The 25,115-nt window shown below is 41.2% G+C and overlaps 1 protein-coding gene across 5 annotated transcripts in view; it reads left to right on the top strand.

The window, feature by feature from the left end:
• Positions 1-25,115, top strand: part of LOC124308220 (limbic system-associated membrane protein-like) — a 77,107-nt gene that overhangs the window by 38,604 nt on the left and 13,388 nt on the right. For 3 of the 5 annotated variants that reach the window (XM_046770722.1, XM_046770721.1, XM_046770723.1), the window contains 4 exons: positions 861-1,033; positions 14,083-14,238; positions 15,812-16,145; positions 18,751-19,319. In XM_046770722.1, the coding sequence (XP_046626678.1) occupies positions 861-1,033; positions 14,083-14,238; positions 15,812-16,145; positions 18,751-18,890 (803 nt within the window). In that variant the 3' untranslated portion in view covers positions 18,891-19,319. Of the gene's footprint in view, positions 1-860; positions 1,034-14,082; positions 14,239-15,811; positions 16,146-16,408; positions 16,877-18,750; positions 19,320-25,115 lie in introns of those variants that run through there. The other 2 variants (XR_006908946.1, XM_046770724.1) reach the window with 2 other exon arrangements.

The following is a 25,115-nucleotide window of genomic DNA, read 5'->3' as shown; positions in this document are numbered from 1 at the left end:
CTTTCACCCTATTTTAACAATTAAAATCCGCTAAATCCACCCTCCCAGTCAGTTTCTGACGCAGGTCTCCTCGATGACCTACTAAAATTTGCCAAGAAGAGCCGCGTCTGAGTTTGGACAGGTAAACGTTGCGGCACAAAGAAAACAAGTCATCAGCTAGCGCAGAGCCGTGATATAATTGCGTGAACTAACTTATATGTATATATATATAGTATAGACTCAACTATCCAGACGACTCGGCAAGTTACAGTAATATACTCTCTCTCTCCCTCCCTTTCTCTCTCTCTCTCTGTCCCTCTCCCTCAGTTGCTGGGGCGCAACGTCTTAAACGCGAACTTTCTCGGTGGTCGCATTAATCTCGCGAGCAGGTTTCGCCGTCCCGTTTCTAATGGTCCAACAGTTGACCGAAATGTTGCCAGGGTGAAACTTGTCGATGATCAAGCGGTTTCCGGACTTCCGAGTTTCCCAGACCCCGGTGCTCGAAGTTTCACCCAATGTTTTTCGCCTTTGCGTTCCCATGCAATTGAACAATCACCCCGTGTATACCCCCCAAAAACGCCGCTGGCTACTTTCTGCACGCTCGATTTCTGCAACTACAAAAAGAGCTTGGGGGATAAAACGATAAAATTCACCTTTCCGCATGTCGAAGGGTAATCAATATTCCTGTCGTATATTCCGCGACGGTTTACACAGGAGTTCGGAAGACTCCTCGGGTAAATATAAAAGCTGCGCGTACCGGAATACACGTTTCGCAATACTTGGGTGTAATCGATTTTCTACCCTTCAGCTCTGCGTCTCGTCTCCATCGTCAGGATTTCAAAAAATTGAGACTTTGGATAATTTAGATCCTTTTTTCGCAGAGGGCGATGCGAGGCACCAGCAGAACTCCATTTCCAACAACCTACCGTCACCTCTTAACGGACCCAGTGGTAAAAATGAGGAGATTCCAGACGGGCCGATCAGAGAAGTCCTCGCTCAGACTGGAAGCACTGCTACCCTTCCCTGCAAGCTCACGGATCCAGGAGCCGGCATTGTGAGTAAATTTAAACTTTAAATATGTAATTTCGGACGACGTTGAATCACTGAATTTGGTTAGAGATGATTGGACTTGCAGCATAATCATCAGATTTGCACATTGGATAGCAACTTTTATATTTTATGGTACAAGAATGGCTGTGAAATCACTTGATATTATACATGAAAAAAAATGTCGACGCAAAAAGTTTTTTTTGAATCTTACCAATTTCCCACGTCGTCTGAACCAATATCTTGGAACGTAGCTGAATATAATAAATCCAAACTGAAAGGGAAATCATTATTTTTTTCACGAAACCTTATGGATAATTGAAATTTCTTGTCAATCGAAAAAGTTTGAATCTTCGCTGACATGCCCTTTCGAAAAGTATCAATCAACATCTTGATAACGGGATTTCAATAATCGAATCAGCCTGTCGAATACAACGAGAATTAGCTATAAGTTTTAAACCGGTCAATTGAGACGCGTTAAAACCAATTTTTTATAAATACGACGAGTAAAAGGAAGCAATAAAGGAAGAATTGAAAGACGAGAGCTGAGAATACAATTGGAAATAAAAGATCTCTTTAAATATTGGCCAACTCGAAAGCGAGGAGAGACACTTTGCGGTAGAGATGGAGAAGCGCGAAGCTATTCTCTGAGGGCTTGCAGTGGCTTGAGACGAATACAAAACAGAATTTCCCGACAAGATAAAGCCGGGACTATCAGCAATCGTTGAAAAGATTGAACCACATTCGGACAGGAACAGAGAAATCGGCATTTGCTTCTTTAAGGAGTTTGGCTGACCGGAAGTTGATACTTTTCAATAATTTTGTAACGAAATAGTCGTTCACTGAGTACTTAACAAATAATTATCTCCATCAGCTGAGAAGATCTTTCTAAAAATACAAAGATCTAAAATACTAAAATTAGAAACGAACCCTTGGATATCGATGCTAATTCGTTTCAAATTTCTTCAAAATGGTCATAAATGTATTATATTCGTTCGACTTCACTCTGCGATGGTTCATTTTATCAGGTACCAGTTTCCACAAATTCATTGGAACAAATTTGGTTCTTAGCACTTTGCGCAATTTACTGCTATTTACTGATCGTAATCAATATCGGTACAATGTTGTGAAATTAAATAATTCACGATTCCAACATGATGAGGAAAAGTTTTTCAGCGAATTTGTGGAAAACAGTTATCTGGATAAAATTTTTTAACAAGGAGTCAGTAAAATTTTCAATCATTTTGAAGCGATTTGAAATGAAACATAAATGACTAAACTTCTGCTCAGAATTCCACTATTTTATGCTGCTACATCATTTATTTTTTCTATCGACTCAAATTTTGATCGACCTTCAAAATGTTTGCTTCCAATTTAGTGCCAATATCATTGTTGGTATATCACTGCTGGTGCTATTTGGGAGTTGAAAAGTGTAGCGACCCCCGAAAAAAACAACCAACGACCTACAAAATATCTCATTTATATGCCCATTCGGAGAGGCAGCACTCTGGCACCCTTCATTGTCGTTTTACTCCTTGAAATTCGTTTTCACCATTCGAGCTCCACGATCCCCACGAATGTTTGGTAGTCCAAAAGTTATTTCGAGCCAAAGTCACTTCCTCACAAGTTTTGATACAAATCGCACAGCTATTCCTTTCCTGAATCTGTACGTATTTTCAACGTACCTGAAGGAAGAAAGCACATTTGTTGCCGTGCATCAAATCAGCAAACATTTCACATACATCTGAAACTCAGAAGTTGATTCAGAAACAAGTTAAGAATTCAATTAAAGCCTTTAGACAGATATCAAATCAGGCAAGTAAGAAGTGCGAAAAAAATACGCTAATTCTCTTTTCAACGTTAAAACGAAAAACAGAAATCCCCCGCAGAGATTTCAAAGAGATAGCGAAAGGCTGCAGCACGCGATCAGAGTGGCCACGTGAGCTTGCGAGGATTCCGATTAGAGGTTTTATGCTGATGTGTTTTTTATGATATTTTCAACACCGAAAGGAAATTCGTGCGTTTTCACGAAATATTCCAACACTTCAGCAGTGTTCGATAAATTGATCCTAATTTCTAATCGGCTTTTGAAAATCGCTCGTTAATGTGAACGTATATCTTATTCATCCTGGGAAAAATCTTGGAATATATTTTATATCATACCTCAGCTGGTTGCGCAGGACGTGCAATTTTGCCCTCGAGCTTCTGAAGACATTAGAATAAGCGTCGACGATATGCAATCACATAATTTTTATGTATGAGTGTACGTATATATATATATATCCTATAGAATAAATTATACAAACGCAGAGCTGTATACCATAGCTTATTTGCACAAGGAATTTCCGCAAGCTTTATACATATGTAGCACGAAAAGGATTCGCAAATTATTCTCGCTGACTCAAACACGCGAGAGTATTAGTCCGAGAGTTTGTTTTTATTTATTTTATTTTCCTTTCAAATACATTTTCACATCGCATGAACAAAACAATTATATTATCTTATCATTTTGCATCTGCAAAATATACAATGGGAAAATGACAATGTGTTCGTCCCTATTGTCTATACTATAAGTACAAAAATAAATAACTGGTGCATTAATTAACCACAGAGAGTGATGGAAAAGTGATATCAAATATTAAAAACTGCATGCATAGTAATTTAAGAATAAAATATCGTGCGTTCGAAGATGTTGAAAATAAGAGCAACCTGTATTTCCAATGAATAAATTGCGAACGAGATTCTTTTATCTCAACTTCAGCGACGATGAAACCACGCAAAAAAATAATTGTGGAACGATGTCTTGGTCCGAAGTGACCGTTGAACAAAAAATGAGAAAAGTAAAGGATGAGGAAATAATGAAGCCAAATTGTTTATACAATAGAGATGGAGAGGGGAAAAAAAGAACGATAGAGAACATACAAGGCGACCCTGAGCAGTCTGTAATTCGGTGAAACGAGTTGAAGCGTTTGCGTACCGGTTCAACGAAACATGAATAAAAGATGAATTCATCTGGTTGAGGAAAGGTGGAAAGGAGCTTTCGTCCGTCGGAGTCTGCACGGTGTGTAGGTAAGAGCTTCGGGCGAGGCTGGTATTGATTCCGGAAAAATTCCGTAACAAAACGTCGCTCTGCGGCTCGGCAGCAGGTATCGCGTGAAATATAATAGGGGGCCAAGATTTTGTAGGTCATGCCACCTCCTCTCACCTTAACCTCCGGCCCTCGACTTGACCTGGCGCAATCCAGAGGCCCAGACGAGAGTCGAGGGCCAGCAACTACCTCCCGTCGGCGCCGAGTAATTCGCTCCGAGATTTCGCCCCTCACGCTCCTGGGCAGTAATTCCTTTCCCTTGAATTTTATCGCCGTTTGAGCATCGGGAAAAGTGGACTTGATCCGAATTTGACGGGGCGAAGAGGAGGAAGAGACAGCTTTCGTTCTCACCGCAAGCAATTCGGTCCAGCGTTCAAATGAAATCTTGGCTATTTCGACAAATTTCAATTACACCATTCACTCCAATCGACTGGATCCGGATCAAGGAAAAATGTGTGCTCACCGTTGACCGTCGTAAAGATTTTACATCGTGTACTTTTCACTGCAGAGTTGTACGATACGAGTCGATACGTTGTAGCGTGGAACTGCTGGGATACGTGTCGTATCGCCTGTTTCAAGAAATTTACAATCATATGTCCCAAGTGAGTTGTAACACTTTTATGCCGAACGAATGTGTGTAATCATGCATACGCAATTAACTCGACTGTTTATGAATTTATTCGTCGATCGTATCAACTCGGTGCACCAGGAATTTACCAATTATAACACTGAGGTGAAATAAAGATCGCGTTGATATTTCAACCGTCATTTCGAATCCCAAGCCTCCCGGGTAATATACATATAATTACTTTGCGGTTTAACGTTGACGTAAATATTTCATAGAATACAATTACTTTGAATTACTCTGTAGTTTTTAGGGTCTGGATGTTTCGTTTTATCTAGGATTTCAAATAGGAAGCCTTCAATTCTGTTGACTGTGCGTAATTTGCGGAATGAAAAAAACTTCGCCAATAGCAATATTGCATGCGAGTACCTTATACTCTCGTTTTGTGCAAAATAAGATCGTCAGTTTGACTTCAAACTATGTAGCATTGGCGTAACTTATACACGAAGAAAATTCACTGGTAAACGATATTAAATACGGGTTGTGGAATCAGTTGCAATCAGTTCCATTGTAACGTGACCTTTCGGTGTACAAAGACAGAGAAGTACGAATAAACGAGACGGAAAAAAACCGAGCAATTAATTCTATCTGCTTGATTATTTAATCAGATGCCAGAAGGCGAAACGAGATGGAAGACGTTTTGTATGAGAATAAGAAACGCAAAGCAGCGTGAAAACGTTGAAATTAATCAATTCCTCTTTTTACAACAATCTACGTCGAGGAACGTTTATTTCTTAGCGATGAAAAAAAAAAAAACAGACCATCCAAAAAAAAAAGGAAGCAAAAAGTCGGAGCAGCATTCCTCGAGCTCCGCCTTCGTTCCTTGATTAACGGATAGACGAGACTTTGGAAAGACTCGATTCAAAGCATAATGTACACCATTAGTTAAAATCAAATAACTTGATTACACCTCGCGACGTTGCTCGAATTAATTTCATCTCAATCTGGATGCGAATCACGCCTCTCGCTTCCTATTTTCTCGAAAGGATTTTTCCTCCGTCCTTCTTTCCTCGGACCAAAGATAAGAAGAAAAAGGAGCAAAACTCGCGCATGAACGAGCCATCTCACAACGGTCCTTTGTTCCCGCGACGCGTCAATCCTTAGAAACTAGAACAGCGTCTCCCCGAGACATTGTCGGATGACGAGAACCGCGAGGTGCAGAAAATTTACGAGCTTACGTCACAACACCGGGAGTAAACGGCCCCCAGGTACGAATAAAGATATAGAAAACGATATTGCGTCCTCCGTAAGCAGCTTTCCACGGACCCAAAAGACCCGGCTGCTCGATGCCTGTGTGACCAAAGCCAAGAGCGTATGTTTGCTACTTCTTACGATTAGCAACATTTTTCCCAACGTTGGAGTAGTTTTTCGGTATGGAAACCGGCTCGAGCGATTGAAATTTGCGAATACTTATTACGGTATGATTATCCAGTGTGTAAACGTACACCGATCGTTAACCGTCGCGTTATTCGTATGCGCAAGCATATCTGGCTGGATTCCACGAGTCGTAAGAAGTCTTAACTAAAGACGTCTGTATTCGGGCTGGCTAAACTTTTTCCGACAAGACGATCGTACAGATACCTAGGAAAGTTCGCGTGAACTACGCAACCGAATAACTCCGAGTCACGAGCTAGGCACGCCCTATAGATGTAATACCCACTGGGAGTGTTAGCTCAAGGGGAGGCATCAATTGGATAAATTAATTACGCCACGGTGCGAACCGTAGCAACCCGTTTGCACGATCAGGTACAAGGTGCGCTTAGGCGTATAAACGTACATTATGTATACGCAGATGTATTTATCGACGTTGAATATTGAGGTGGGATTATTCCGTCATCCGGGGACATTTCACGAGCAGCTTTAGCGGCTTGAGGCACTCGAACATTAGAGCTAAATTTACGCACGACCTTTCCGCAGTTACTTTGAGAGAACGTTATGAGTACTGAGTTACCAAAGGGAACCGTCTTCGTCTTAGACTCTGCAACGCCGGATTGTATAAAACTTTTTAATTAACGCTATTTGCTGCTTTATTCAAAAGAACAGAAGAGAACGAGCAACGGCAATTTAGTCATCTCAAAACAAGTCTTGTAAATCCTAAACTCCTGTACTTATAATTACATCCAGCTGGACGTAGTACGAAACGAAATATACAGGGTGTCCCTAAATTGGGGGACACGGACCAGCGAGCGTGATACCTGACTGAAATGCAACCGAGAATTTCTTTACCGGAAGCTCGTCCGACGCATAGTTTTTGAATTATAAGCGATAGCGTTAGGCCAATCAGAGTGCACCATTTCATCTGGATTTGCCGCCACGGAAATTGCTGTTTTGTTCGTCTGGGTGAATTATTATTATTCGGTTACAAAGTAAATATCGGCACCTCCCCTCACTCGCTGTTGTACCCCTTCTCGAGCGCTGACCTCGGTATTGTTGCCGCGGCACACGCTGCCGGCCGCACACCCACGGACGCACACTCGTGTGTGTGAAAATAAGCGAATGCCCAGCTCCACAATACTACGAAACACACATACACGAGTGAAAATAAAAATAAATCTCGAAATAAATCAGCGGATTCAAGATTTAATGTTATAAAACACTTCCAATCATCGATGTATGCATAAAACTAGAGATTTTAGATGATTGATATGCCGTTAGGGTTCATAATTAGTCATTCAATCAATCTGAATTATGCTTTCCGAACATTTTTTGTGTCTTTGCAACATAACTTTTCCACTAGTTTGAAATTCATCATTGACATCCGATTTTTCAATAATGCGAGGGAACAACAACTCGCTGAATTGACGTGTCAATAGGTTTGTAAATCAATAACAATTCACCTGAGTTAACACAAAATAACTGAATAAATGAGAATTCACTGAATCACTGAAAATGATAACTGAAATCATGAGAATTATTTGAGATATAACTGAATTAGGAAGAGTTGTAATAAGTCAAGTTACTTTGAATAACTTTAGATTCGTGCCAAAATTTTATGTTTAGAGAGAAAAATAATCAAATTCAATTAAAAAAGTAATTTTAAATCAAGAAGAAGAAAATTTCCAAATACCTGAATTCAAATGAAGCAATTTGAATTTAATAAATCTATCCGAATTTGAGGAGAAATAATAATTATTATTTGGACCAGAAAAATGAAGTCGAATTACATGAATAAATTCAATTAATTCAACTCAAAAAAATATGGTGTCATTCAAATTCCCAGTTATTTCCTCGTCGATTCAATGTGGGTCTGGAGCCGCTTGTTTACTCACACGAACGATGCAATACAGTATCGATGTATGTGGTTCAAGTATTAATTACTCAAAGTTTATCAAACTTAAAAATATTTTGAATAAGACTATGAATTATCAAAATATCTCTTCTGATATTAAGACCACACGCAGAAATTTACCAAATCGATTACCCTTTTACCGATCTTTACCAATTCAATCGAGCCGTGTCCGATTATTTTGTTGAAATCGATTAATCAATACATCGATTATTCTCAGATGAGTGGCCATCACTAGCATTGATCTCAACAATTTCAACGTTACTTGCCACTCCAGACCCACATTGAATCGAGGAGGAAATAACTGGGAATTTGAATGACACCATATTTTTTTGAGTTGAATTAATTGAATTTATTCATGTGATTCGACTTGATTTTTCTGGTCCAGATAATAATTATTATTTCTCCTCAAATTCGCATAGATTTATTAAATTCAAATTGCTTCATTTGAATTCAGGTATTTGGAAATTTTCTTCTTCTTGATTTAAAATTACTTTTTTAATTGAATTTGATTATTTTTCTCTAAACATAAAATTTTGGCACGAATCTAAAGTTATTCAAAGTAACTTGACTTATTACAACTCTTCCTAATTCAGTTATATCTCAAATAATTCTCATGATTTCAGTTATCATTTTCAGTGATTCAGTGAATTCTCATTTATTCAGTTATTTTGTGTTAACTCAGGTGAATTGTTATTGATTTACAAACCTATTGACACGTCAATTCAGCGAGTTGTTGTTCCCTCGCATTATTGAAAAATCGGATGTCAATGATGAATTTCAAACTAGTGGAAAAGTTATGTTGCAAAGACACAAAAAATGTTCGGAAAGCATAATTCAGATTGATTGAATGACTAATTATGAACCCTAACGGCATATCAATCATCTAAAATCTCTAGTGTTATGCATACATCGATGATTGGAAGTGTTTTATAACATTAAATCTTGAATCCGCTGATTTATTTCGAGATTTATTTTTATTTTCACTCGTGTATGTGTGTTTCGTAGTATTGTGGAGCTGGGCATTCGCTTATTTTCACACACACGAGTGTGCGTCCGTGGGTGTGCGGCCGGCAGCGTGTGCCGCGGCAACAATACCGAGGTCAGCGCTCGAGAAGGGGTACAACAGCGAGTGAGGGGAGGTGCCGATATTTACTTTGTAACCGAATAATAATAATTCACCCAGACGAACAAAACAGCAATTTCCGTGGCGGCAAATCCAGATGAAATGGTGCACTCTGATTGGCCTAACGCTATCGCTTATAATTCAAAAACTATGCGTCGGACGAGCTTCCGGTAAAGAAATTCTCGGTTGCATTTCAGTCAGGTATCACGCTCGCTGGTCCGTGTCCCTCAATTTAGGGACACCCTGTATAATGCAGAGGAGGGCAAACAATTAAGTAGGTTAAAATAAGGCACTTTGTATCAAGACTTCGGTTGTTTTATATATATATATATATGTATATATATATGTACAGGAATATGTCGATTTTCATTTTGATGTAAAACGACGAGAGCCGTAAGCGAACTTCAAAACATTTATTAAAATTATTTTAAACAGCATGTATAATAGCACCCTGCGTTGAACTATTTTAAAAAGTTTTTAGAGACTGATCTTTCCTTACATTATGCGATACGTTGTATTTTAAGTTTATTTGACTAAAGTTCACTTTGAGATTTAACAAATTTCACCTAATCGTTTACGACCTTATTGGAAGAGAATTTGAAATTGGAACAAAGTTTTAACGGGATTTCAGAAGAATGGGGAAGCTTGTAGGTAAAATGACTAGGTAAGGCGAATTTGAAGTTTGAAAAGAGGTAGCAGACCACTATCGAACAAGGAACTTATCAACGACTTGACATTCCCCTATCCCCCGAAGTCACCCGGTACACTTCTCTTGAACGAGTAGGCACTAAAAGGAAGAACTCAAAGAAGAGTGTTTTCCAAGTCTCGCGGAGAGCATGGATCAATCGAACGAACCAAGTGTTCCGGGTTCGGATCCATCCAAGAGAGAGAGAGAGAGACAGAGAGACAGGTTAAAATCGCGAGGATAAAGTATATACAGGTATAGACGATATTGACCCTTGCTGTACAAGGACAAGCGAAATTGGTTTCCAGTTTACAATAGGCCGAACTTGATTCCGGTGGATTTTCCAAAGGATTTTCCACTCGGCAGTTTTTTTTTCCCCTGACGCAGAAGAGAAAGTCGCTTCACGACTCGCGTGGTTCACTCGGATGGACCCATCCCTGTATTATACCGAGTTTTTCACTCTTCGAAAAGTCAGAGCTGGGAACTCTAGTCCAAGACAACTAAACCCCGATTAATCGATTTCCCGAAATGGACTTCTCCAATGCGAAATGGGATTCTTTGTTTGAGAAGGAGTGTTTTACAAGCACAGAGTTGTGCCGGCCGAATTCTACGCGAAAAAAGAAGAAGAGACACTTTATTACAATACAGCATCGATCTTCCCAATACATTCATCCAAACCTCTGGGTCTAGAGTTTTCCGAGTCTTAAATCGTTCAAGCCCTAAATTTTTCGCGACGTCGATTTCGACGGTAAAATAAACTCGTTGAAAATACGCCACGAATTCTGTCAACGTCGGCGTGTATAAACTTTTGCGGAAATGGATGCCTTTACTCATACCGTATCAAAGCGTAAATGGAACTGAGGCGAGAGTATGGATTCTTTGCAAAAGTACGACAACGTTTTGTCATTTTTCGTAAACCGCTACAGCTGAGACTCTCTCTTTCTCTCTATCACCGCGCCTGCATCGTATAATACAAAAGTGTGTATTATAGAGGGTTACGTATTGTTATGTATACAGGGAGGGCTTCGCCGCAATATCTCGTTACAACGACGCTGTACTGTGAGCGAGTATCCTGAAAAGATAAGGCTTACGCAGCTGATGAAAATACGAGACAATGTGGTTCATGGAAGAGTTGCAGCATTACGTCTAAGAGCGAGCGAGCTAGGAGGGCTCGTCGAGCGAATATACGAGGGGCTGATTACATTTTGTTTGTCAAAGAAAAGTCGTTATGCTAGGAAGTAGATGATGGATATAAATTGCCAATAAAACGTGAGAAGATAATGACAGTGAACGATTACGAAGCTTACGCTAACTTGAAAAGTGAATCCAACAATCGATCGAATCGTTTCGATTTACGGATACCGACGACTAGTGGTCACCTTTGTTACGATACGGATAAAGTTCACTGACTTTTACCAGAAATTGAAACTGATTCTTCCGTTAAATTTGACGGAATACGATTTCGGCACGAAGCGGCACCATGGTTAACAATAATACCGTTACCTACTTTCAACTTGGAGATAACAGTATAATTCAAAGGAGTGGCGAACAGTTTGAAAAGCTGCAATTTAAAAGCTTAACTAAGCTGACGGAACTAGCCCGAAGTTCGCCACAGGTCTGAGGCCAGGACCTTTGCATCGGCGGGGAAACAAGGATCGTATGTATAAATAGTCGTCCGCACGAAAATTGGGAAAGACGGGGAAAGTAGGGATTAGCGGCTTCCCGTGTCCCGGTACGGCCTGGAGACAACGAACTCTGTTGTCCATCCGAACCGGGAGTTGGACGGGAAGCAAGAAAAAGGAAACGCAAAAAAAGATCCCTTCCTAGCTCTCGCTATCTCTGTTTTCAATCCATCGTAATGAGAACGAATGTCTCCTTCTCTTCATCGTTTCGGAACGAATGTCGTTCCTGCAATCCCATTTTAATCTCTCACCTGGAGTTGGAACGACGAAAAAAGTAAAATAACAAAATAAAAATACTTCGAAACCGTTCAACAATTGTATGCATATACATATTCTCATTGCATACATACAGACATACATGTTATGTATCGAAGTCTAAAAATGACAGAATATACATTTCGAAATTAAACCCAGGGTTCAACGATATGCAAACCCTTCGGATACATGATATATTAAGGATGAATTCTAGCGTTCTACTCTAGAAATAACTATTTGTGAAAATATTTTTATACTTTATCTCTAAAAATCTTTCTGGTTAATAAAATCAGCCGAAAAACATGAGAATTGGATTGAAAACAGTATAGTTCAATAATATTATCATACTTTCTGCTTATAAAAACCTTTTCGTAAGGTCGTTGATACATTAAGTAATCGTGTTACTCAAATTTTATCAGACTCGCTTTCAATACATTATAGTACAGATACGTTATTTTATTCGCGTTGATCATTATTAGCACAAACAAAACTACCTACTGGAGACTTTTAAACAGTTTTCTTTCTGACTCTAATACTTGATTCAGACCGTAAAACCAATCCATCCTTAACCGAACGTTAAGGAGGCAAAACCTGACCAGACTAACGAAGTATGAGGAAGTATTACCGATAAATTCTAAAGTAGTAAGAGTAAGTAAGTGTAAAACGTACGTCCTGTTTAGCGAGAAAAGCCAGGCGAAGGTAAAACGTGTAGAAGGAACGTCCTTGAACTAGTTTTTGGTCCGTCCCATCTGATAACGGGGCAAGTTAGCTCGTTACTTTACGAGGTAAGTTTCAGGAGAGATCGCGTATAAACGCGCAGTATTGGATGCGAAAATCCTTGCGGCAGGACGAAGAGAGAGAGATACGGTGGAGGACATCTTCAGGAAGGATAGGGATTACGGCAACCCTAGATTACGAGGCAGTGACTCGGATATTATATTGCCGGAGAATTGCTTTCCTGGGAGGCATTAGCTGTGTGCGATGTTCTAATTACGCGTGTAATAAGGCCTTGTGTAGCGGCGACGAACGCCGCCCCAGAATCCACGGTCCAGAATATTGATTGGGCAATCTGAATCCAATCACTGCAGGCCGAGACGCGCTTGCAGCCGGCTCAAACAGCTTCTCTGCATCTCTTTGCGGGGCACCGACACTTACATTAATCGAGCCGCTGGACGGATTCCGACTATAAAGGACTTCGATCAAAATCTGAGGCAGTCAATCAGCTTGGCGAATAGAACCGAAAACTATACCCTGTGATTCGATATTACAGGCGGAATTAAAACGCGAGCAAGTTCACGTTCAGTCTTTTTTTACTCACTATGATCGTGTTTCGGCGAAATTTCAACGCAATTGGGGATCCCAGGGTTAGTTTAGATTTTGAAAATACAAATCGTTATACCTTCTCCGATTTGATTATTTTCCGTAAAACGAATGAAAGTGCTGTGTAAATACGCGTTGAAAATATCAGTTTTCGTCTAATCATGCCGATGTATTCTAAAATTCAAATATTCGCACTAGATTCACAGGTCTGGTTTAAAAGTAATTTTAAAATGTAGGTATTTGAATTTATTCCATTAAAGAGGAATCGATAATTTCTTAATAATTTTATCGCGTCATCATAGCCACAGGTTAAATTACTGATCAATTATGTGGTCGTTAACGTTACGACGATTTTCGTGCAAATAGAAAAAACAAAAATACCGATATCACCAACAATATCTCGAACATGGATTCTTTATTTCAAACTATTTTAAAATTCATTTGATTTCACTCGGCAATGATTCATTTCCTTCAAAATACTAAGTAAAACATGTTTTTATCACGTTGGTACCATTGCATACGTTAATTTTTGCAAAGTTACACTGCTTTTGTTTTTGATCGATCGACAAACAGCAATGTTGAATTTGCTGCTAAGGAAAACCTGTTTCAGTGAATTTGAGAGAAAAAAATGATCTCCGCGATGTAAGTGGAATTCCATCGAACGAATTTCCTAAATTTTCCACCATTTTTGAGCGATTTGAAATCAAGAATTTTAGAATCTTTTTCTTGCATTTCAAGCAAAATCCTCATAGCTCTTACGAATAAATAAATTTGATGAATTACTTTGAACACGCGACAATCTCGCGAACAAATCGACGAAAGTGATTAATTCCCAACTGTCCAACCTCCTCGACAGTCAATTTCCGAATTTTCCGAACCATAAATGACCGTAACAGTCGCGTATATTCCCGCAATCAATAAATCAATAAGATGCAAACTGAATTCCCGTTTGATTCGATGGGCTAACCTGAGACCCTTTGCTGTTTCAGGTAACGTGGATCCGGCGCAGGGATCGCCAACTTTTGACCGTAGGAGCAGCGACGCATTCGGTGGACAGTCGCTTTGTGATACGACCCTCGAGCTCGGACTGGGCTCTCCTAATCAGAGGAGTCACTTTTCAGGACGCCGGGGTCTACGAGTGTCAGGTGATGCCATCAACGGCTATTTGCCCTCCCTGCATACCAATTACGATATATCCGAAAGCCGCCCCGCCGGACCGCATAAGCTGTCCGCCCGAATTAAACGCGCGTTTAAATATCAGTTAAAAAGAGATTAGCCTAGCGGGGAACAATTAGCGAAGGGTCATTAGAGCTGACATATCGGTCAGCCTGGCCTTAGATTCCAAAGGTCCGCCCCGTGGAAATGTCAGATTCGTGCACGAAGGGAAGTCAAGAACTCAAGGATGGCTAGTCCGGGGTCAAAGATCTTCCGTATATATTCCGTAGATCTCAATTTGGTGATTTTCACATGCTCCTTAGTACCAGCTCTGACGTGAAACGTCCTTCTCACACTTTGTTTTTCCTTCAATCGTTCTCTACTCAGAATGCCGAATGGAACAAAACAAGGAACCACCAGAGAAGTCTATTAGCATAGAAGTATTAGTCACGGAACTATACGCCATTTCCAAATTGTTTACGGAAATGGAGAGATTGGATAGAAAACTTTTTATTTACACGGATAACTCAGCGATGGTTTGGCTCCGTTTTTTTTTTTTTCTTTTGAAACCCCTATCAGTTCGAAGTTTAGGAAAGTCAATCGCCTGAATTCCATTTATATTCGTTTATCCGTTTTCGAGTTTTATCGGACAAAAAAATGTTCATTTTCGCAATAGCCTATGGATTGAGTTCGACAAGTTTTGATCAAAATGTAAACAGTTTTCAGTTAGAAATAATCGCGTTAATTGAGACCAAGATATTAAAAATACGTTTAGTCATTTTCGAGATATTGATTGGCACGAAAGAATCGATCTCTGCACTCAGGTGTCCGTTACAGGAATTAGTGGTTAAAAAAACCTTTATCTACATACGTAAACGTGGATACCCAATGAGAACTCGACTTGTCATTGACGGGGTCATCATAATAATAACTTCCTGGATCTCTTGGAAAAGCGGAAAGTTACAAAACACAGTATACATTATTGCCCTAATTTGAATTTTTTCGTGATAAATGGGGGATTTAGGTCCTGTTTGCAGACTCTTCTTCGAGAGTTTATATCCCGTCGAAACACCAGCGGGTGTACGTTTGAGTCCGGCCAATGGACAATAAAACAGTCGTTAAAACAGTCGTAGAGCTAACTTCAGAAGACATAGACACACACAGTCGCATATATGTTACGAGAAGGAGGGCGATGTAAATTACGGCTAACTTCCTGCGGCCAAAACCTGAAAATATCAAGTTTGCAGTTCTGTGTGAAAAAAGTCGCGATAAAAGTGGCTGGTGTGAATTACACTCTGGAACTATTTTTGCGGTCACTTCGAAGATTTAGACATCATATGTCGTTAGATCGACAGCAAATTACAGTCTACAGAAGTCCGCGCCAACATTTTTCCTTGGTACACGTAAAGTTTTTGCATCATTTTGTTTCCTCCATCAGGTCGGTTGATTTTCGATCATTACTTCGGTTCCGGGATCATATAATTTCACCGTACGCTTGCACGACGCGAACCTCCTAGCAAAAAACAATGACCAGAAAAAGGTGGTTACAAAAGTTCTTTCCAGGTCGCCACGCACCCGGTCCAGCAGAATTTCGCCCGACTGAAGGTAACCGAGGCATATGCCATAATACCTGGAGCACCAGACCTCCATGTCAAGCAAGGCTCGAGCCTACGTTTGGAGTGCCAGCTGATGTCGTCGACGGAGCCGCCGGTCTATTTATTCTGGTATCGCCAGGGCAGGATGATCAACTACGACGTGGAGCCTGGTGTCAGGGTGGAGGCGACGACGACGGGCTCCATATTGGTCGTTGATAAGGCGAAACCATCCCACGGTGGCAACTACACTTGTGTCCCGAGCAACGCGAGGCCAGCATACGTCATAGTTCACGTTATCGAAGGTCAGTAGACAGGCCAGAAGGCTTCGAGACCACCGAAATTTTTCCAAGCCCCCAAAATCGACCTACCGCGCATTCTGACTGTACAGATTTCATATTTCCCGCCTTCGCGCATGAGCAGTAGATAGATCGAGGTTCACCGAATGGTTTCAGTAGTCCGGAAGCCCTAAAACTTATCGACTAAGATGCGCTTGGGCCGGAGTAGCCAAGTGCAGTTCACGTACGTGAATTTTCACCCATATGAAACGGGGTTAAATTATTCACAGATATTTCGCCTCGCTGAACAGAGATGAAAAATTTATTGCCTGTCTTGAGGAATACGCCGACGGATGGATACATGCCTCGTCACCCGTAACCGTATATCTGATGGAATATGAAACATTTCAAAATACCTCGCTACCACCCAGCAGCAGCCATGCAACATTGAATTAGAGTAAAAAGGGTCTCGCCCGAAGCGAAATTGTTATTCCTCTCGCGCCTCACCGATCGCACTCGACGTTCTTGAGAATGATGATACATACCTATATGTAAATTGTGACGATTTATTTTAACTACTTGCGTATATCTAACGGATCATTTATTTTGTCAAAATCCGGAGCAAGAGTGAAAAAATATATTGTAAATCATGATTTTGCTTAATTGCACGGACGAGGTGAAAATTAAAAACACGTTCATTTCTTTAAAAAATAAATAAATCAGGGGTGTATAATTGTATAAATAAAGTTGCAAAAATTACTCACGTTGAATCATTCATCCGTCCATCAATTAATTCGCAAGATTAAAATACGCGTTTCATGCATAGAATGCTTTTTCATATCAATGCATCTATAACTAGTCTTTTTTTTTCAAATCATCGTTACTTTTGTTGACCCTTTTTATTTCACTTAACTTTGATTTCGTTTATCGTTGTCGAAGTCGGTTCCGCAGTTTTCATTTTCCCAGACGGCTTTTCACTTTTCGTTGCTAATACACTTTATAAATTTTCTTAATTTAAAATGATTGTAAAGTTATTTTTAAACACCGAAGACATCGAAGCGGGTCCGAGGATTAACGATTCGATGTTGAAAATCCGTCTCTGGCGAAGCGGCTCGAACCGTTATTCAAATTCGCGTTATTTTCAATCGGATATTTATTGCTTGAACTGGGTAAGTATCGAACCTATAACCGTACAACAGGCGATAGCGTGGAAACGACCCAGGCAACGCTCCCTCAGGGCAACGCGATGAAACCGAGATGAAATATCTCTGGTAATTTGAATACACCAAGTTAGCTGCAACAAGGGGATGAGAGCTCGCCCAGCCGCATACACACATAAAACAATTCCCCGTTCATTGGTCATTCGGCGAGGGTTGTTACATGTACGTGTATAGATAATATGTATACACCTGTGTACCGTAGAAAATTGTAGGCAAGTCATAATCAGGAATGAAGCTTCCAATGGACTCCCGAGTAGGGAAAAAACGAGACGGTGGGTGCAGCACTGAGATAAAATTTTTAGTTCCGGTTAACGCCCGGTCCTTAACTATTTTCATTTTTTACCATAATCGAAAAATGTAGTTCCAGGTAGAAAATGAAAATTAGTTTTCTAGCTGTTACCGGAAAATCTAGTATCCGTTACCATTCTTTCTCATTGCGATCACTGTTACGATATTTTCTTGTAACTGTTGCGAAAATTTAATGCTTGTGCAACAATAATTTCATGTCAAAGCCTTATCTAACTAAAAAAGTAGAGTAAATCGAAGAAACTGATTTTGCATTGCAATTACCAAAAAAGGATCGACAATAGCGCAAAACGTGTATCTCGTGTTTCGTAATTCCAACAATATTCAAACAGTTGACGATACCTGTTTTACTGAATTTTTCTAGTCACTGTGACAACTATAATGTTTCTCACTGAGGTTACCAGGTTTTCGAATTAGCATCCCGCAGGCGAAAAACGTGTCTGCTTCACCCCCTCGGTGTGATATTCGAAGTTTGGCACAGCGATGCCGCCGGTTATGTATCTGATCCATAAACACCCCGGGAACACGAGGGTTCTTCGTATCTGAGGAAAACGCTGTTAGAACCGTTCAACAGCGCGACGGGTTTAAACTTTTGGGATTCAGATTAGCCCTGTGCACCGCAATCTGCCCGATGCCAATTACAAGTAGAGGGAAAACAATTTTCCACTCCACGCGTTACTAATCCGTTCATAGATTTTCCTCCGCGCAACCGCGTTCATTTCAAAGACACGGAACGCGCTCGGGGTGGAATCTTGCCGAGGAAGGGCTTGCATTAAGTATTCATTAAATCGGCCCGGGTCAGGCGATACTCCCGGGTCATCAGATTAGCAATGCGTTCATCGAAAAGACGCGGCTGAGCGGAAAACGGCTCGGCAAATACTCGCCGCTTTGCAGGGATCAAAGAAACCTCCCCGTCAACCCCGTCGATATCACGAATTATAAGCGTGAGGGGGGTCAGCTGATCTCATTTTCGTCAATGAAAACAGGCTAATCCGTCCGAACGAATCGAACCTCTGTACATCCGTATTTCGATATGGCGGTGAAAAATCACGTCCGAGAACGACTCGAGCCGCACCCTCACCTTTGCTTTATTCTTCTATTTTCAGAGGAGGAAAAACCGGCGGCAATGCACGGGGGCGATCGGCGAAATCTGAGCCCCGCCATTCTCGCGAGTAACTTCCTCGTCTCCCTGCTGGCGACGGTCAGCTGGAGGATACCGAGTTTTACGAGCCTCTATCCCACGTGAGAGGGAAGCATCGGTTTAGGGAGGGCCACGCGTTTCTGACCGAATCCCCGACGGCCACTCGGAGAAAGAAACTTGACCGAAGGTAACGAACAGTCTTGTTGTATGTGGGACGGTTGTTACCTCCGCAGAGAAGGAGGATCAGGAGGAAGAGGTCCGAGGTCAACGATCGTTCTCCGGAAGGCGTCACGGGCGATTCAACGCCGCAGTTTCTAGGTCCGTATGTATACATATATATTTATTGCTGCAAGGAAGAGGAAAGAAGAGCCGGAGACTCGCCGATCTCCGCAAGATGAGTGCCGATCTACCCTAAATTCGTCTGCTCGTCTCAACTATCCAGATACCTATACCAAAAACCCGAAAGGAGAGGAGAAAAAAAAAAAGAAGTACCGAAACCCATGTAAATAACTGACGTATGCTATGAAAATATGATTATATTATTAAGAATAAAAAAGTATTTAATAAACGGAATGCCAAAGCAAGCTTCGAGCAAGCTTCTCCTCTCGTACCTCGACCCAGCCCGAATTCAATAATATGTAAACATTGACGTTTAATTAATCGACAGGTCCTAATTCGATTCGGTGATAGCTCTTACCTGCAACCTGAATTAAAATTATCGACTCGTTCGAGGACTTATGATAATTCTGTACCAATACACAGATAATTTATTCCCGTCACGAACGAAGCGATCGAATGATTAATTAATTATGTTTATATACGTGCGAAAGCTTCCTTTCACCTTGCGTGTTTGCCAATAAAATGCATGGAATTGTAACAGAATAATACATACCTACATGCTCTAATTGCATACGTATAAACCGGAGATCGCCTTTTACCTTAAACGCGTCTCTTTCGCCCGATTACTCTGATGGATTAATTTCATGCGACTAATTGCCGAGACCGACGATCAATTGCTCATTTTATGTTTTGACCTCTGTGTCAAGGGGGGCGTTTTTGTATCGTATCATCGAATTATTCCGCATCGCACTCTTTGATCCGTTCCACATTTCAACAACGTTTCGCCATTCGGTTTTATAAACCATTAATAATTGAGTAAAGAGTAATACCCGGAGGAGAACTTAGTTTTTCATACACACTCGGATATTTTTCAATTAAATAAATCAATCTCCTGAAAATTAGAGTTCAAAGATGGAACGGCTAAAGTGAATTCGGCCTCAGCAGATCGATACACGCCATGATTGTAGCAGACGTTGATATAAAACTTTGGCAGAATTGACTTATACGCGTAGTTCGCTCTCGGTTCGGAAAGAGAACAAGGTTAGATGGGAAGAGGAGAGCTAGTCTGGTCAGGAGATATTTCCCCCTGAAACGTAGTTAGTTCGAGAGTACTTGAGGCCTATCGATGCTTTATATTCCCATGGCCACGGTGCCTCGGTTGGTCGTTCGCTTCCCTTATTTCCCGTCTTGAAAACGGAGGATGAGTATGAGAATGAGGAAGAGGAGGTGGAGAAAAACTTTCACGATAAAAGCACGAAACTCTTTTACGGGTGGTAAATTGAAACAGGAATGAAATAAAGTTATATATTACCTCGTTCTCACATCTTTTTCCACAACAGGAATTGCAACCCTTGCGCAGAACACGGCTGTAACGGAGTAAAAAAAAAAACGAGTCCTAAAACGAAAAATCCTGCAAATGGACACCGACCTACAGAGCTTCTAATAACGACCTTCGCACTCGATTTTACAAGTGCGAACTTCGAGCGACCGAGATCGCAAAATTTACGATGAGGAGGGCGCCGCTCGTCAGTAAAGAAAAGCCCGCGGCCTAAAGGCTTTGAAATCAAAGTTTTTGGGATCAATTACAACGCGGGTAACGAGCTTTGCGGTTGAAGAGACGACTAAAGGCGAGGGCGAAACGTCAGACGCCCTCGCACACCGCGCTGATGATGTACACCGTGGCTGAATGAAAAAAAGAAGAAGTAAAAGAATAAGAGGAGACTGGGCCAGGATACATTTTTTATCACCCAGACAGGGCGGACAACTAACGCGGTTACAAAGAGCAGGAGTGAAGAGGAAAATAGAGGAAGGAGGGAGGGGGGGAGGGAGAGAGAGAGAGAGAGAGCTGCTTCAGCAGAAGCGAGCGAAGGTATCCCGAAACTGAATTCACGAGCCTCGAAAAGCCAAGCCAAGCTAAGCAGAGCCAAGCCCTCGGCAAATCTGACTTCTTCCCTCCCATTCGACTGCTTTTCTGCTTTTTACCTTTTCCTCTATATAATGTATCTGTAGATTCAAGCCGGGCGTTCGCGCTTGGAAAATCGCGTCAAATGCGAGCTGGCTTATACCGAGAGGTTTTTTTTTTTTTGACAGAACCTGCTCGTAGCGTGCGAGATTCAACTCGCTTAATTTTGATTGGCTGACATCCTGCATGCTCGTAACCTGAAAGCAAACTTTCACTAGCAAGAACAAATTCTCTAGAATCGACCGGCTGACAAGTGACAGTTAACCTTAACTTCTCGCCCATCAACAATGGCGTCGGTTACTCTTGTAGGGATATTAAGATAGAGGAGGTGAGGCTGCGCTGAAAATCTCCGGTGAATGAAGAGAGAATAAACATCGGAGAGCCATTTCTTTCTCTGTCGCGGATACGTCGTAAAAGAGAGACGGCTATGGCGCCCTGATCTTTCTTCGCTCTCGATTCACCGGACGTGCCCAGTTCCCACTGGGATGAGAGCCCATGTCTCACATCCTCGGTCTTAATATCTCTATGACCACTCTGCTTACCGTGCTGGTGAAATTCTGACGAAGTTGGCTGCGCGTATAAACTAGATGACTTCGAAAGTCGGGCAGGTCCTTTCAAGGAAACCTCTTGGTAGACAGCTACCACTCTCACGAATTTACTGCCGTATAATATAAATGATCCGAAGAACCAGTCACGTACATATATAGAGAGGAACGTGCATCGCTCTAAAGTAAAACAAATATCTAACGTGGGAGCACACGCACACGTAATTCGGACCGTAAATACCAACAGGTTTTACCCGTTTCAAGGGGCACCCGAGTGGCAGACAATTTCATTAGCAGATATCAAACCTTCTGGCTTTACCCTACAGCCAAGCTGGTTAGCCTCGGAGAGATGGGCCGCGGCTTTATACCACCGCGTCAATCGCATTCCGGAAATTGTTTCCTCTCCCCCTCCCCCCTCTCACTAGCACTCTCTCTCTCTCTCACTCTATCTCTGTTTCTCGAATCGCACTAGCGTTTCGTTCTCACCTTCCCACCCCTGTTTCCGTGGAACGCTTTTCACCTCCGTGGTACGAAGAATCTTCTCATGCATGTACTTTTGAACGATTGAGGCCGTGTATGTATCTACGCGTGGACAGCTAAGAGTACGGGATTTTGAATGTTCACAACTCGACGACCAATTATTGGTTCGGTATAAATTTACGAGAGACAATTGTTATCGACGAAAACATCGTCCGCTTTTGACAGGTAAAGTACATTACATTGGCGACGATATTTCAGAAACGGTTCAACCGACTTACTCCAAATTCGGAAATAATATTCTTCGATAATTTATTCAGTATTAGAGTAACCTTTTTGCCATGATCCACTTTTTTTATTTGGCATGCTTTTCATTGATAGTTTAATAAAGAACTTGTAAATACTGGACGAACAATCGAATATCAATTTTGAGCAGTAGTCATTTAGAAGAATGAAGAAGGTTTAGTCGAAATCCGGTCATGTATATAAATTTGTTTAATTGTCAGGCAAACGAACCATGTTCATCTACCTCCTGGTCACTAATTATTCACAAAACTAGTCATTTAGTTGAAAAAAAAATAAATTCGGGTCGTGACAAGTAGAATAATCTATCCAAAAATATTTTCTCAAAATTTGAGTAAATCGTTTATCTGATTCGTTTTTGAGATATCGCAAAACGTCCGCGTTATTACCAATAGCAATACTTATCCTATCAATTGATTATAGTGAAAAATAATTTGTAAATAACGTTCAATCCGCATACTTGTGAATAAAATAAGCCTCAATCAATATTAATTACCTTTTCTTGAGATATTTAGACCCCTAAAATTCATCCACTTTTCAACCGTCTACTGATACATATACCTCATTAAAAATTCTAATCTCCTCCACGCGCTATTCGACGCAATTCGTGACGAATACACGGCCGTAACTTTTTCTCTACTACCTCTCATCTTTCCCTATCGTCGGTTGACCTCGGCGCCGTTGACCCGCCATCGATAATGTTCAGAACGCCTTGCAGAGAGTTAGCCAGGTTGTCCGTTAGCGTCTGGAGGGACCAAAGCATGGGCGTATAAGGGGGGTTGGAGTCGAGTATGCGTTTGACGGAAACGTCCCGCAGTCAAGGGATATATGTGACGCGTGTGATATCGGCCGGTAGAATTGCGGTCGGAATAGCCATAATCTGGAACCTCCAGATTTGCTGAGCTTTCACTTTTCCAGGCTACAACGCTGCTGGACGGTCGGCTATCGAGTTAGTTTTACGCGGAGTGCGTCCCGCCCGCTCTATGTAGTTTATTACTCCCTTGGGAATCGTTCGCTAAAAGCAGTCGTCCGATCGACAAACTCGACTTCGCCAGTTTCGCCGTGAAGAATCTAAATCCCGTTCACCATTTTGAGAAAACAATTATTTTTCAGCTCAACTTTACATTCGGAGGCACTGAATTGATTTTGAATGTCTGAAACATTGAAACCCTTGCACGCATATATTTTCTCTTCTTCTTCTTCGTCTCTTCTTCACTTCATACCTGTACAGGATATTGTTTACGCATAAACACCTCAGTATGCTGGATTGCCTACCACTGAGGGGAACTAATATCGGTAAAACAAACCAACCGAGTCATAAACACGCCAATTAGTCAAGTCAAGTAATATGATCACTGTAACGTGACTCCGGAACGCGATCGCTGAACGCAAATCCACACAACTTGGCAATACCGGCAGTTCCAGCTCATTCGCGAGGATTTTAAACGACAACTCGGTAAGTCTGTTTTACCGATATTAAACAAATATTGTTTCCCTCGGCAGTAGGCAACCCAACATACAGCCAGTTTATTCGAAAACACCCTGTATACCATAATACCGTTGACGAGATTCGACTAGAAAACACAACCAGAAGACCAATGTAGCAGCTGGGTAACATACTGCAAATAAGATCCGAGCAGTTGAAATTTCCTGGTCCAAACCTAGCAACAAATCACCTCAGCCAGAGGTACAAGGTACGAGTGTAGGTACGCAGAGAGATGTATAAGCATCTGTACGCCGGAACTACAGTTACGGGATGGAGGAAGCAGTGCGGCAATGCAGCACAGTGTGTACACCAGAGCAATTCGGTGTGAAGAATGAGACAGATTATTTCCCCAGATGGTTTTACAGTGGAAAATAGGGATTTATCTCGGCGAAGAGTGATATAAGCTGTATCCTTGCACGGGATGTACATATGTGTATACGCGTAGTATAGGTAATATACACTTGTGCCGGATTATTTTCCTCGTTTCAATTCACTGCAACAATCCCGGAACATAAGTAGGATAAAGGGCACTTTATATGCAAGAGTTGTATACTTGCATGGATATATGATATGCATTCCCGACAAAGTCATTACGCTAATTGTAAATCTGATGTACAGAAAGCTGCCGCTCTATATGAAAATATACTAAATGCGCTCGTCTGCAGTAACGAGCTATAGCGGAGTTAGTTGAGCGAGAAATGAAAATGCAGCCACCGCGTAGGGATATGCTTTTGGAAATATCATGAAAAACTGAGCCTCTCCCGGCTTGCAAATTCACTGACCATTTGGAGAACTTGAAAAATTATAGCTTACACATTTAGACCTGCGGTATTCAATCACATCTTAAACGTAAGTGCAGCAACCTCAATTCATGGGAAACGGCAAATCAATCGAGCGTGGCTCGGTACATTTTCAAGCTGGAATAAAAAGGTTTGTTTCATTTTACCCGGATGGAGAATTCTTACCGCTTAGTCAAAAATGATCAAAATTGATAGACAAAATTGGACATTGTTAATTGTTTGCCTTTTTTCAACATTTCCAACCTTTTCCAACGACATTCGTACGCCTTATACGTACCAAAGTGAACTCGCTGCCTGAAGATGCGGCGATTAAGCCGCGGCTTAACGTCACGTCATCTGTTGGAAATCGAAAAAAAATCGATAGGTAGAAGGAAAAATCCTGAGACGCGTTGAAAAGCTTTCACAGTAAATTTAATT

The sequence above is a fragment of the Neodiprion virginianus genome, chromosome 6 (genome assembly GCF_021901495.1).
Source record: "Neodiprion virginianus isolate iyNeoVirg1 chromosome 6, iyNeoVirg1.1, whole genome shotgun sequence".
Classification (NCBI taxonomy): Eukaryota; Metazoa; Arthropoda; class Insecta; order Hymenoptera; family Diprionidae; genus Neodiprion; species Neodiprion virginianus.
Note: the sequence above shows the minus strand (reverse complement) of the source record. Positions and strands in the feature narration are given on the sequence as shown.